The sequence below is a fragment of the Rissa tridactyla genome, chromosome 3 (assembly GCF_028500815.1).
Source record: "Rissa tridactyla isolate bRisTri1 chromosome 3, bRisTri1.patW.cur.20221130, whole genome shotgun sequence".
Classification (NCBI taxonomy): Eukaryota; Metazoa; Chordata; class Aves; order Charadriiformes; family Laridae; genus Rissa; species Rissa tridactyla.
Window position 1 is genome coordinate 44,703,244 of NC_071468.1, and position 14,318 is coordinate 44,717,561.

Consider the following 14,318-nt stretch of genomic DNA (forward strand, 5'->3'; position numbering starts at 1 on the left):
GACACGGACCTGTTGGAGTGGGTCCAGCAGAGGGCCACGAAGATGATCAGAGGGCTGGAGCACCTCTCCTATGAGGACAGGCTGAGAGAGTTGGGGTTGTTCAGCCTGGAGAAGAGAAGGCTCCAGGGAGACCTTATAGCAGCCTTCCAGTACCTAAAGGGGGCCTACAGGAGAGATGGGGAGGGGCTGTTTGTCAGGGAGCGTAGCAACAGGATGAGGTTTTAAACTGAAAGAGGGTGGATTTCGATTAGGTATCAGGAAGAAATTCTTTTCCTGTGAGGGTGGTGAGGCACTGGAACAGGTTGCCCAGGGAAGCTGTGGGTGCCCCATCCCTGGAAGTGTTCAAGGCCAGGCTGGATGGGGCTTTGAGCAGCCTGGTCTAGTGGGAGGTGTCCCTGCCCAGGGCAGGGGGTTGGAACTGGGTGATCTTTAAGGTCCACTCTGTGATTTTGAGCGACGCAGACAGTGCCTGAGGGGGCGCGAGGCGGCGGGGGTAGGCGGAGCGCCCCGGCTCTCGGCCGGCCTCTCTCCCCCGCAGGCAACGGAGGAGGCGCCCTCTGCCGCCGCCGGCTGATGACGCCAGCGGAAGCGCGGCGGGGTCCTTTCTGGCTGCCCGCTCGCCCCAAGGTGCCTGCGGAGCTCGGCGCCGGCCGCGCGGCGGGAGGGTGGGAGGGGGCGGGCGGGGGGCGGCGGCGCGGCGGGACGGGAGCGCAGCGGAGCGGAGCTTCCCCTCGTCGCCGGGCACCATGATGGTGGGCAAGACTAGCGCCATCGCGGCGGGCCTCTGCGGCGCCCTTTTCATCGGCTACTGCATCTACTTCGACCGCAAGAGACGGAGCGACCCCAATTTCAAGAACCGGCTGCGGGAGCGTGAGTGTCCGCTGGGCCGCGCCCCGCCCCCCGCCACCTCCCCTCCTCACCGTCCCTCACGGCGGCCGCCCTCCAACCGCCGCCCCCACAGCGCCTGGCCGGCACGTGGCGCCTCCGCAGCGCCCTCCCGCTCCCGGGCCCGGCCGGGCCTCGGACCCGCCGCCGCCTCCCCCACTTCCCTGGCCGCCCCGGCCTTCTTCCTGCGGGGAAACGGTCCTCAGCCCCCGCCTCAGCCCGCCCTGCCGCGGGTACCGGGTGGGAAGGGCACCAGGAGGGGTCGGGAGGCTGCGTCGGGGCCCGCCGGGACGGGCCGGGGTCTGGCGGGCGGCATTCGCCCCGCTGCGCTTGTGCGGGGCGGGGCCTGAGCCCCCGCCGTTTGTGGCCTCTCCTCGTCTCTTTGCCTAAAGGTGGGGGACGGGGCGTCTTGCCGGGGGGGTGTTTTCGGCAATTTGTGTAGTTACTGAGTAACCTGAGGTTTTCGCATCGGAAGCTTGGCTTCGAAATAATTCACCTCTCTCTCGTTTTTTTTTTTTAAATCTTGTTATCCGACACGCTCAGCCATACTGTTATCGCCACTGCATTTACGCGGTGAGGTTAATTTTTTTGATTTTGGAAGACCATCGGATAAAGCGACACAGGCTCTTATAGGGAAGCTGTTGCTGTGGTAGCAGGCCTCAGGTATTTCATCTGCTGCATTCTTAACCCTCCTGGCAGCTCTGTTATTAGCTTCCAGGATAAGAATGAATGCCAGAGAAAACTGTTGATTAATCCAAAATGCAGAGCTCTTCTCCCATGGCTCTTCATTATTTCACATCTTCAACACTTATTTAAATGCCTTAATAAGTAGCGAAGGTTTCAAATGCAACTGTAAGTGCAAGTACCCAAGGTACTCAAGTGAATCACAAGAAATAAGCTGATATTTGTTATGCTGGGTTATTTCTGTCATGGGAATATGTATAGTATGCTGTTCATAACTAATCTGAAGATGAGAAATTACCATCAAGGGAGAAATTACCATCAAGTAAACAGAATGTGATCGTCAGTTTAGTGGATGGAAGAGTCAATAACTAGATGGGTTAAAAATGAGTATTTACGTGAAGATGTTTAAACATAACTTAAATGCTTTGGTTCTGCCGTAATGTATTGAATTTGTTGAGTGACCAGTGTTGACACTTAATGGCATATTAATTCCGCTTTCTGTAAGCTCTTCCACAGCAAATTATGTCTTTTGAATACTTTATCATCAGGCCCTTGCTCATGTATGTAGGATCTTAGACATATACTTCTTGTGTATCTTCCAGGTAGTTTTTGCCCTCCAGTGCAAGTCATTCATAGGGAATTTCTAGTATAGTAAACTGGTATGTGCTTGTCTTGAAGAAGCAAACGCAATTTTGGGGTGTAAAATCAGCCATGTTCTTTTTATAATGTTAAATATGTAGTAGAGGAAATACTGGGTTATGTAAGATTTTTGCAGATGCATTAAAATTATTTTTGCATCCCATTGTTTTCCTTATCTGAGCTTCTCTCCAGTAATGCTCTGAATAAACCGTAGGCTTGCTCTGGTTAAGAATTAACATTTTCTTTAAAGTGGAAAAAATCCATTGTGCTCTGATAGGGGATGGCTGCTGTCATTTGGAGGACGTCACTGTCTGACTTATGATCCTTGGACGTGATACACTGGGCTGCTTTTAGTTATAAGGCTTTAGATAATGTTAAGGAATTTGTTTTTATTTTTATCTTTTAGTACTGTAATTGATTTTTTTAGTATGGATGCTGCTGTAGTGATGCCAGTGATCTGATTATTACAGCATTTTTACTGTTGGATAGTAAGGCTTGGGTTATGAAATATCTGACCAAAAAAGACCCAATGCAGCAGCCGGTTGCAGTTCTTTAAATGAAGATATACTGTTTGCAGGGCAACAGTAGGGGGTATTTGATGAAAAACTTGTAGATACCACCTTTACAGCAGATCTTTTCCACTAACGTTTTTAGGATAAGATTGTTTTTCAGGCTCTATGATGCAATGTCACCAAAATTTGGAAAGGACAGGAGATCTGATATGTCAGTGTATTGCCTGTTACATTTGGTCAAGCACATGCTGGCAAATGAAGAAGCAATTTATTTTTTTTTGCCATTTGACATTGTGTTTTTTTAAGGTTTTGGTGTTGCTGGTTTAGGGGGGCATGTCCATATTTAATCTTGGGACCAAAAAATAGCAAAGCTATAAACATCTGGAGCTGCTTAGCTCCCACAGCTATATTTAAGATTTTAAGATTTTAGATGCATTTTCTATTCGTGTTCTTGAATATATAAACCAGAATTGCTCTGTATGCAAGTACAGACAGTAATCTCTTCGTTCAGAGACAGCCAGAATTTTTGACCATGCTGAGCTCTGCCTCAGAGCGACAGCTGAGTGAGAGGAGAGCAGTAGGCAGCCTTCACCGATGGGAGCTGAAGATGCGAATGGCTCTTTGGTGGTTCTCCTCCTTGGTGGGACTGGTTGTGAAGCTGCTGGGGCGACTCGGGGATTTCTGGAACCCGTGCCAGTGCGTCAGGTTATCTATTGGTTCACATTTGAAACTTACTCCCTGTGTACAAGAGCTGTGCCTGAAGGACCTGCAAGTCACCTGCAGTTTGAGAGTTGCAGTTTAGCTCTCTGTTTTGGATGGATGCACATGCATTTCTGTGTTAATTAAGATTCCTTCTGTGAAAGATTACCCTTCCCTTTTTTAAATATGATGTCTTTAGAAAAGAGGGAAGGTTTTCATTTTCTTGGAGGCCCCTGAGGGAGAACAAAATATATTTTTTTTAAGGTAGAGTTTTTTGGTTTTTTTGTTTTTTTTTTTTTTCTTCCCCAAACCTATTGCTTTTTGCTTGTTGTATTACAAATGTAACGTTTGGCTGTTGTTGCAAAGATACTTTTGTATCTTTGATCTTTGATACTTTTGATCTTCTGTGTATGATGATGTTAGATAACGTACACAGGTCGATAAGTTTTAGAAATTCAGGTGCTCAGGTTATTAAGGTATCGTAGAAGGTAAAAGGGTGATCCTTCTAGTTAGAATGTGACCTCACTTTATATAAAGAACACTTGATCTTGTCCTTAAATTTCACATGTTGCATTATCTACTACTAGGAAATAGTATTCCTAAATGTCTTCGTCATGTGGACAATCATGAATTTTTAACTCATTGCCATTAAAACTGGTAGTCATATTTGGAAGTATTTCCAGCTTGTAAAATTGTCTCAAAAGACAAATCAGGCCTCTGTGGAAGAGGTTCTTTGACAACATAGATGGTCACAAAGTAGGCAGTGAGGACAAGTAGTAGGAGTACAGTTATTTAACCATAGGCTGTACTTAAAAGTTATATTGGTATAACTATTTCAGTTGATGAACTGATGACTTACAAAAATGATTATTGTAAGGAAATCACCAGTATTACTATAATTATTCTTTCTTATATGGATAGGTGCTATTATAAAATATCTTTATACTTGCCTAATTTCATTAAAAATTTGCTATATATCATTTTAATTATGCTAGTTTTGCTGCAGTGGGACAGCTTTATGTTGCAGACCAACTTTATGGCTTTAGGTTGGGCAATTAAATCTGTAAATGTTTGTTCCATCTGTAAATATTTGCTTTCCTCAGATTTCAGAAATGTGTGCTTTAATATTGCTCTTGCTGTGGGATGATGAGATACTGCCACCTATTTAACGGGTTCCCAAGTCTTTGCTATAAAACAGCTGGGAAAGTACACTTACGTACTATGACCTGTGAAAGTTCCTGTTGGTAGTGCACCATATAGTTCAAAATTAGCCTTGACTCCTAGGCAGTTCTTCTGTGGCTTATCACTGTCAGAAATCATGTAGAGAAATCCTGTATTACTCTGATTCTCTTTCCTTCTTCATGCCTCTAGTGCATGGGGTATGCTCTGCTCCAGGTCCTGCACAGTTGGTAAATACCAACTGTGCAGGAAAGTTAATTGCCATTTTTGGTTGGTATTCTACTGCCAGCCCTTACTAGACCTCTAAATGATATTCTGTTGCTGAGAGTGGGTCCTGTGTTCAGTCTTCAAAATTTGGAACACATTACCAGTTTGTTATTTTGAACATAACTTTGATTGTTCATGGTTTTGAATTATAATCTGAAGGCTTTTTTAATAGCAAATTAAAAACGTAAGACGTTTTTATTCTTACAGGAAGGAAGAAACAGAAGCTTGCCAAAGAGAGAGCAGGGCTTTCCAAGGTAACACTGTGTTCAATAATGCGGTGCTATTTTGAAAGATGTTTCATTTATGTTATTTGTAAGATTTGTTTAAAGATCTGTTTTGATTACAGCATTACAGACACTTCTGCAAATATGCAGTCTTTAGGTTTTTTTAATGCTCACACATAACCATATGAAGTGGTTGTTCCTTTTTTGTGTCAGATTGAGGCCTTGTACTAGAAAGTACATAATTTACTGTGTGACTTGATAGTATTTTCCTCTTTGTAGTATGTGCAAGGACTTTTCAGACTTAAAAATCATTGATGTGATATACCTATAACTGAACTTGATAGGTTTTTTGCTATAAGCATTTAATTTCTCTTTCCTTATCACCAATGGATCCTGGAAGAAAAGATAGATTTATCTTAACCAATTGTAATAAATATACTTGTGATAAACATGACACACATTAGAATTTATATTTGCTACAAATTTGTGTGCTTAATAAACTTAATAGAGGTATTTCAGGCTCTGTTGCTCTACAGATTTGTGATGCAATGATATGAGACCTGAGTCTGATTTTCAAAAAAATTCTGTGTACGTTTAACTTAGTGGTGATGTCTTAAATTCTTTTTGCTAGTTTCGATATAACCATATGCTTGTGTATGTGTTTGATTTCAGTTGAGAAAGTTTTCTGTTAACTTGTTTATTAACTGATGTTTAAGGGCCAACTTCAGTTTTACTGTGTGTGTTGTAGTTGCCTGATTTGAAAGATGCTGAAGCAGTTCAGAAGTTTTTCCTTGAGGAGATTCAGCTTGGCGAGGAACTACTAGCTCAAGGTAATAGCATAATTTTTTTTTTGAAAGGTAAGGAGGTAAAATAATTCTGCTTTACCTTTGCTATAAGATGATTTTTATATACTAATATCTTTTGGGGAGTCAGATTCACCTAGGAAAATCTGTTTACTTGTTTCTGACTTTCTGTGTTCAGAAGATCCAGCAAGGGAGGAAGAAAGAAAAGTGTGGGTTGATTCTCAGTAATTTAATCCACTGTTGATGGATGTTTTATGTAAATACTTTACAGTGTGGAAGAAGGTTGATTTCAAAACATTATGATTTCTCATACAGGTGAATATGAGAAAGGTGTTGATCATTTGACCAATGCCATTGCTGTGTGTGGACAGCCGCAGCAGCTGCTACAAGTTCTACAGCAGACACTTCCACCACCAGTGTTTCAAATGCTTCTAACTAAGCTCCCTACAATAAGCCAGGTATGTAAAATGTTCCCTGTTGTTTTGGTTTGAAAATAGTTGAACTACTTCTCTTATCCATTACATCAGTCCCAAGTATTGTTTTTTTTAGTGTGTTTTTTGTATATGTTCTTTTAGATTAAGAGAAACCTTTTTTTTCACCTGAAGCATTAAAAAGTGTATATGAAAAATATCGTGTAGCATTAATAGCAAACAGGGCAAAATAGAAATACGAAACTTCTGTCATGTAGGGTATGCTACGCTCTTCTAAAGTAGAGACATCTGACTGCAGCTCTGATATGATAAGCGGATCCACTGTTTCCCAAATACAAGTTGGGGGATCAGAAAAGTGGTAACTTTCTTGCACTGTGTCTTGAGTTTTATTTTGTTTTAATTGTATTACTACAAGTGTCTGTAAGTGCTATAGAAGTCCATTAGAACTAATCTGTTGCTTTTGCTAGCCTGTTGCTTCTAGGCCAGCTATAAACACAAAGTGTTAACTAGCACCAGAACACATCACAGTTTGGGAAGCTTGGGGGTTTCCGTGATGATAAAAGTGTTTCTAGCTCTGTGTATAAAATGCCCTCCCTTTTTAGCCTGAGTACTGTGCGGGTAACATTGGTAATACGCTAGCAGGTGAGTCTATTGTAAAATAAATAATATGGTTTACATTCTTGGAAATGCAAGTGTACTCCCTAGTGGTATTACCTCACATAAAGCAGAGACTCAGTGCTGTGCATTAGTCAGCTCTCTCTACAACTCAGGTTTCAGTTTAAGGTCCATATAGTTAGTAAAAACACTAAAAAGTGTCAGGTACGCAAGATGTAAAGGTCTGGGGAAACAACGGAGCAAAAATGTTTTCTTAGAGGACAGTGCCAAAAACCACACAGAGGTCATCACTTGAGGCTGACAGAATATTATTTATCTGACTTTGGCTTTGTTAGGCATTGCACAGTACATAAGCTTTTGGAGTCAGTTCTGCAGGAATTATGTCGAATAGATTACCATTTTTAACAATAATCAGTTTGCTCAGTAATTACGCTGGTTAATGATCAGTGTAAAATTACATTGCTTGATAATCAGTTGCCTACTGTCAATTTTATGTAATTGTGAATGAGTTTTTCTCCTTCTTACAGAGAATTGTAAGTGCACAGTGCTTGGCTGAAGATGATGTTGAATGAGGTCACACCACAACAGGGGGGAAAAATGTTTTCTTACCCCAGAAGATGAGCATCACTAGGGGGATAAAGGGGCAAACATAGTAGTTAATGGACTGTGTACCACATCGGGTTCTACCAGAGTTAAAATTAACTTTGTGTAGGTGGGTTTCACAGGATTTTATTTATTATCCCAGTGAAAAGTGTATTTTGATAAGAATTCATTTTATAAATACACTGTGTTGAGTTATCAAAGTATCACTAACTTCATTATTATTAAAATATGCAGTTGTAATGTTGTACATATAAAGACATAAAACTACGACCTATTAAAAACCCAATGCTCATTTTTGAAAAACAAAGTTATGGCAATAAAGATTTATCTGCACTTGTGTGTCCCTATAGTACTACTTTAAATTCCAGAACATTTGGGTGTCAGAGCAAATGATCTGAAAATGACTTAACATTAAAATTTATTTTTAATGTTATGGCTGGTCTTCCAATGCTTTTAATTAAGTTTAAAACCTTGTGTCGTTTCCTGAGAAAATGGATGTGATCATTTAAACAGTAAGTGATCACCTTAGAAAGAGATGCAAATCAGAATGGTAATAGATGACTGGCTGCAGAAAGAATGACAAATCCATTTCTGTCAGGAACAATAACATCTAAAGCGATGCAAGTCAAAACTGTGCCTGTCAAACATGAAAGCTCCGTTAATGCAGGTGTCTGAAATAAAGCTGTTTGGAATAGAACCTGGGGCAGATTGTAAGAGCACAAAGGTTGGTTTTCTGGAAAGCTTGAAACCTTTTTGCAAGATAGGCAGTTAACGTTTCACTTTCTAGTCTTCAAGACCATGGAAAATGGTTGTCAGCTGTCTTTGGTATTTGCCTAAAAAAAAAAAAATTGCACTGGTAAGGTAAGACAATGATATCCCCAGGCTAAACTAGCTAAAGCTAATGGAGCTGGGAAGATGGTGTAAAATTTTGGTATGGTGTGATGCTGTAAACTTGATTTTAGGTAAGGTTTCCTTCGCTAGTGAAAAGGAGGCAAATAATACACAGACTCAAGTGAGTATCAGAAGTGTACTTCTGAAAGCAGGTTTCCATGGATAGGATGTTCTAAATGTCAAACCAGTTTGGCTTCTACTGTTCTCTGGTTTTGTGCTATCACCACTCAGGTGGCAGAAGAAACAAAAATGTAGCTTTATATTTTTGGTGTGGTGACTTGTTTTAACGTAAGGAGAAGAAAGCAGGAGAACGCTTGAAGGTGTCTTGCCTTTCAGACCAGCTGAAAGTTTGTGCTAACGTTGTTGGTATGTTAATAGTAAGGTAGTACCTGACATAATCCAAGTAGAAGTGACATACTGTGATCCCATTTATCTCATTTCTGCCTGGTGTAAGTTTCTGTAAAGGCAGATTCTTCCAAACCATAGGGCTCACTGTTTCAGAAGTTGCCTCACACAGAATTTTTGAGAGGTGAAGTGGATAGTTCATGGTCACCTAGCAGTCAAATGCCTGAGTTTGGGAATGGAAATGGCTCTTACTGAGTCAGTCGGCTTAGATGGTTTGCCATGGAAGACATATTTCCCCCTTAACTCCTTGAAAACACAATTTCCCAAGATTTGAGGTGCCTTTGACTCTTTCTGTAATGCAGCAAATACCGAAGTTAATGGCTGGTACGAACAAAAATTTCCTGAACAGCTGGCTGTAGTTTAGTCTATTTGTTGTGCTTGAATTGTTCAGGTAGCGTAAGGTAAAAGTAAAACTTAGTAGCCATAATGTTCAGGTGACAATGGCTGGCTTGCTCTTTTCCTTTTAGTTTATTTTAGAGGGACAAAGTTATTTGGCACCTAGAATACTTAATACAAATATTTTGAAATTGCAGAAGGTTTTATTTTTAATGAGTACAGTGAGGCTTTTTGGAAGAGTTTTTCTTCTCCTTTGTAACCCTTAAAAGGAAAAACTAAGAATTGGTACGTTACACTGACAGAACTGTTAGCGTGTTTACCTGCTGTCCTTGCTGGTGGTGGTCACTTCAGTGTGATATCTTTTTGGTTCAGCTTTTAACGACGTCTTAAGATAAACTCTTCCACCCTGCCTTGAAAAACAAATCCAAACAGCATGAGGAAAGTGGCACCCTTCTTTCAAACCTGAACAACTTTCTGTGCTCTTTGGTGTAATGATGACAATTTGAATTCACAATTTAGCTTACAGCAAAGCTCTCCTGAAATAAGTATGTTTCAGCAAACCTCGGTGTCAATTCTTCTGATTTTGATGGAAGACTTGTTGATAGTCTGATTGTGTCTACAAACGGTCATTGCTTTAATAAACACCATAGACATATATATTACTCTAACCCTTTTTAGTTTTCTTGAGCCTGAAAAGTTAGATGCAAACAAAATTTTAGATAGCATAGGTTTAAATGAAGCCTTAAGTTAGTTGTCATATTTGATAACCCAGAAGTACCTGGTTAGTATGCTGAAGCAAGCTCTGATACCTGTTTTGAGTGCCTTGGCCAATAGGGTGGGAATGATGAATCCTTTTTACAAGGCTTAAGATTTATTTTTTTTTCCCCAAAATCTGATGAAACTAATACCGTAGAAACTGTGAAGACTTGGAGATACTGTCTAGAATGGGAATTTGCTGTTGCTCCAACAATGGCAGGCTGACACTAGTGCAGCTAGCATGCACTGCCCACAGATGTAGGAGGTTGTAATTTAGAACCAGTTTCAGACGTAAGCAAAGTGCAGGTCATCGCAAGTGCAGTGGTAGCAGTGCCATTGTATTAGCTGTGCATTGCATAGCACCATATTTTTTTCCACCTGTGCAGATTAAAAAAAGGTGGAAGCGAGTCATTCCCGTTGTGGATTTTGCTGCTGCTGAGCTCACAGCTGCTGGTGAATAAGATCTGTAATCTTATTTTACTGCAGGTAAAACTGCTAACATTTCTCCCAGAAAGCCATCTTGCCTTCTGTGGTGCACAACACTAAGAATTTCTCATTAAAAAAATCAGAGATCTGCTAGTTTTGTGTTGGGAAGTCTCCTGTTGTCAGTTATGAGCTTCTCGGGCAGCTTTTTTAGAAAAAAAAAAAAACCCAGCTAGTTTCCTGATCATGCAGGACTACCTTTGATGTCTCACCATTAAGTGATAATGGAATCAAATCCAAACCCAGGGTGATCAGGCATACACGGAATCATCTGGCACTGATTTCCTTACCCTGGGGGATGACAGAATATTATTGTTGCCCTTAACTTGAAAAATGGAGAAGTCCCAACCCTGCTGTGTAGGAGGCCAGCCAGCCATCATCAAAGTAAAGCTCCAGCTATTTATGCACCCGGAAGAACCTTCTGTCTAAAGTTTCGTTTGTACATCTGTTGATGGTGTGTTTAAAGTCCATTAGGCTGAACAGGGGCCCTACATGACCGTTGTGTTAAAATTAACATGAGTTAAAACTTCAAGGGAATCTTTGAAGTGGTCACTAAGTGCTTTTAGCGAGTGTTTCAAAGGCATGTTGTACTGTACATCCATGCTTCTGCGTTTTTAAACATATGGACATGAAAAGGGCTGATGTGAAAAAAAATAATAATTTCTTCAAGGCTTGGTTTGCTTTTTAATTTGTGTGTTTACACCAACCAGTATAGCTTATAGTCTCCTTCGTGCAGTGACCAAAAAAAGCTTGTCAGCACAGCAGTCAAATCTGACCAAAAGCCTGTTGCAAAGAGATGAAGCTTGTGCGTACTTCACGAGGACTGGGCTAGCTTTCATCAGAGGCACTCCAGAAACTGAGCTTCTGGTGCGGGTAACAGTACTTGTTTTCTGCATTTGTACCAAAACAGAGCTTCCCAAAGGAGAAGATGTGGACATCCGATGCTGTTCTCGGAGGGCAGAATTTGTCACGTCCTGTGTATGAATGTGTGAGTGATGCCGTGGAAAAGAGCTGACCTTTCTGTGATGTTTCTGTACCAAACTGTCCAGCGTATTGGCACTGGATAATGGGCAGCTTTTTCAAAAAGTACAGTGGTTTCCATATGTTCTTGAAAAGAAAATCCAAGCTCTCACTTTTTTCCCTGCAGTAGGGGCTTACAGGTACCAAGTTTACAGAATATTTACTGGACATCTTTTCATAAGGTTGCTACTCTGTTTTCCGATCGCTGCTGTAAACTAATAATCATGAAGGCCTCCGTGCTGTAGGCTTCTGACTCCAGGCGTGTAGTTCCAGTTTCTGTTTTGTAAAGGTCAGGCCTTGATTTAACGGGTTGCCAGATGCATGTCGTCCTGCAGCGCTCGCTCACAATTACCATCGTTTCCCTTACACCCTGGGGATGTTCTTGACTCATCTTTGGGGTGAGAGGATGTCCATTGGTGCTCACCCGCTGCGTGATAGTTGCTGAATGGAGTGTTGTTGCACAATGTTGCTAGCAGAACGTTGCCACAGCCTACAAATCCCTCCGGATGGTCCGTGCTGCAAGACAGTTATGGGTGGCCGCCTTGTATGAAGTTTCTACTGTGCATGGAGGCAGAAAACGGCTGAAGTCAGATAGCTCTGCCTCTTCACGACTTGGACCCCTACAATTTAAAAACTGATTTGGTCTCACTGTCATTTATTTGAGCAGGTCTTAATCTAAACAGCAGAGGGCAGTTTTGTACACAGGTTCTGTGCAAGCTCATCCTGCAAAATCCTAATTTTTAGAATCTTCCTGTCTGGTGAGGTGATGCAATGCAGCATTTTGTCCAGACAAATTTGGTACAGTGTATAAGACAGGATCAGTGGGGCAGCAGTGGCATGTGTTTCTACTGATACCTAGTTTTGGCTTTTTAAATCCTGTGTGTTTGGTGTGTTGCGATGACATGATTAGAAGGATTTCCCTTTTCTTTCTCTCCATCCCTTAACACAAACCAGGTATGTAGATAAGCCAGCTGCATTGTACAACTTAAAGTCTGCGACAAAATGCAACTGAATCTCATTCCCAGGCAGGCAAGAGAAGAGTTTTCCCCTGCCCAGCTGTGAATTTTTCTGGATGAGCTTTGCTAGCTGGACTGAAAGGAGAGCACCTGTTAACTGCAGTAGGGGTGGAAGAGAAATCTGCATCTTGAGACTCTGCCGGGAGTTGGACTCTGGCTGTGACGGCCCCTGTGAGGAGGGCCAACCGAAAAATAAAAAAAAAAAGGGCAAGATTTTATAGGTTGGTGGGAGGCTGCAGTTTTGTTGCTGGTTGGATTTCAGCTTAAGGTGTCAAAATCTCACCCTGTTGCAAACCTGTAGCTGACCTGAAGTGAGCTGGTGGGGTCTCTCTCCTGCCTTGGAGGCAGCTATTTGTGTGGTAGCGGCACCCTGGCTTGTGACCAAATCTTAACTACTCCTGCACCTCAGAGGTGTTTTTTTTTCTCTGCTTCCTGGGCTATGCTTGCAGAGGGAAAGTGTATGTTTATGCCATACAAGTAAATGGAAATTTTCAGCCCTTGTAGCTGTCGATCAGCATTTTTCCAAACATTCAACTTGTTAGTAAGAAATTCTTCAATGTCTGCTTAAAACATGGCAAGTATCTAGAGAGAGCGAGCTGTTTAATAAAAGATACTGTCACTGCAAACCACGCTGCTTCTCCTTCCTTAGGTCAATCTGGATATGTTACACCCTGTAAGATAGCCTGGAAGATACAGAAATTTGCTGTAACAAACCAATCTTTGCCTGTTTTGGCACGTATGTAAAAGAGCGTTTCCTGGAGCTCTGAAACAACCTGGTTAGCATCTTTTGTTGTATTTAATTTTATTTAATGAGAAGGAATGTACATTCAGCTTTGATGATTAAAATTACAATGATTATTGCATGAATTTGTTAATTATAATGCAATGACTAATTAAATGGAGAAATGGAGAAAAGGGATTCTTGAGCAAGCATGTTCTTTGAGAAACTCTCCTCTGGTCTTTTTAATTGATAGTACGTGCCTAATCAATTCATAGCAGTGTCTCATTATTGGCGGGAACAGTCTGATTTTGATGGAAATTTACTTTCACCACACATTGACCTGGTATAATGTAATTGCTTGTATTTCTGTAATTCGTGTAAGTTTCCGCAATGAAGACTACCAACTCCTAAATTTAAGGAGGTGGAAGTTTTTGCCGATATAAAGAAGAGAAGCCCCATCTGACCCCAGGTTGCAGCCTCCATGTTTATTGAGCTCTTCTAGTTCGGGTGTTTGCTGTAATGACACCCAGCTGAATTTGCATAACCATGAGGGGTTGCTGTTTGGTTTACATTTCATTTTCTTTTATCTCTCCATCTAAAGCTTTGATCTTTAACATCAGGCCCCTTGGCTTATGTTAGAAGTTATGGCTGACAGAACTAAGGGCCCTTTTTTACTTCTCTGTAGGGATGTTATTTACTGGCCATTGGCACTGGCAGAATTCTTAGCATGAAATTATTATTATTACTTCTGTATCAGCAGAGATGTGTGTGGCACTCTGAAGAATCTGTCAAGATGAAGCCTCTGCTTCTGCAAGCGCACAGCCTGCGGTCCTGATCCTGTAATTTACTCTGCATGGTCCTTTCCTCATGGAAACCTAAGCAGTCAAGAGCAGGACATTGGGACAGTGACACAGGAAGGGAGAAGGTAAGGTTTAGGATAGTATGATTGTTTTGGTAGTTATTGGGTGGGTGTTTTGTTTATCTGAATTATGTATGAAGCTCTAAAGCTTGCTCCTTTTCTACATCACATTATTTCTAGACTGCTTGGCAGTGCTAGTTACTAGTATTATGAGGAAAAATCAGACCTCAACCAACCTGCTTATAAATCATGAAACCTAGCAAAAGAAAAAAAAAAAGTATGAAAGACAC

At 41.5% G+C, this 14,318-nt stretch overlaps 1 protein-coding gene and 1 non-coding gene across 4 annotated transcripts; both read left to right on the forward strand.

Moving 5' to 3' along the window:
• The first annotated feature begins 670 nt into the window (after window positions 1–670).
• TOMM20 (translocase of outer mitochondrial membrane 20) lies at window positions 671–14,065 on the forward strand. Of its 3 annotated transcripts, none has more exons than XM_054194049.1 (5): window positions 671–870; window positions 5,073–5,119; window positions 5,838–5,919; window positions 6,208–6,350; window positions 6,581–6,700. In XM_054194049.1, exons 1-5 carry the CDS (start codon window positions 747–749, stop codon window positions 6,683–6,685), a joined length of 501 nt encoding a protein of 166 aa, XP_054050024.1. In that variant the 5' UTR covers window positions 671–746; the 3' UTR covers window positions 6,686–6,700. The 3 variants fall into 3 exon arrangements, with proteins under 3 accessions (XP_054050024.1, XP_054050025.1, XP_054050026.1); XM_054194050.1 differs by lacking the exon at window positions 6,581–6,700 and adding an exon at window positions 13,930–14,065 and having other exon boundaries at window positions 672–870; XM_054194051.1 differs by lacking the exon at window positions 6,581–6,700 and adding an exon at window positions 7,466–7,974 and having other exon boundaries at window positions 674–870.
• LOC128908019 (small nucleolar RNA SNORA14) lies at window positions 1,561–1,695 on the forward strand. The gene has a single exon (XR_008465832.1). It is a non-coding gene; the product is annotated as a small nucleolar RNA SNORA14 (small nucleolar RNA).
• Window positions 14,066–14,318: the final 253 nt, after the last annotated feature.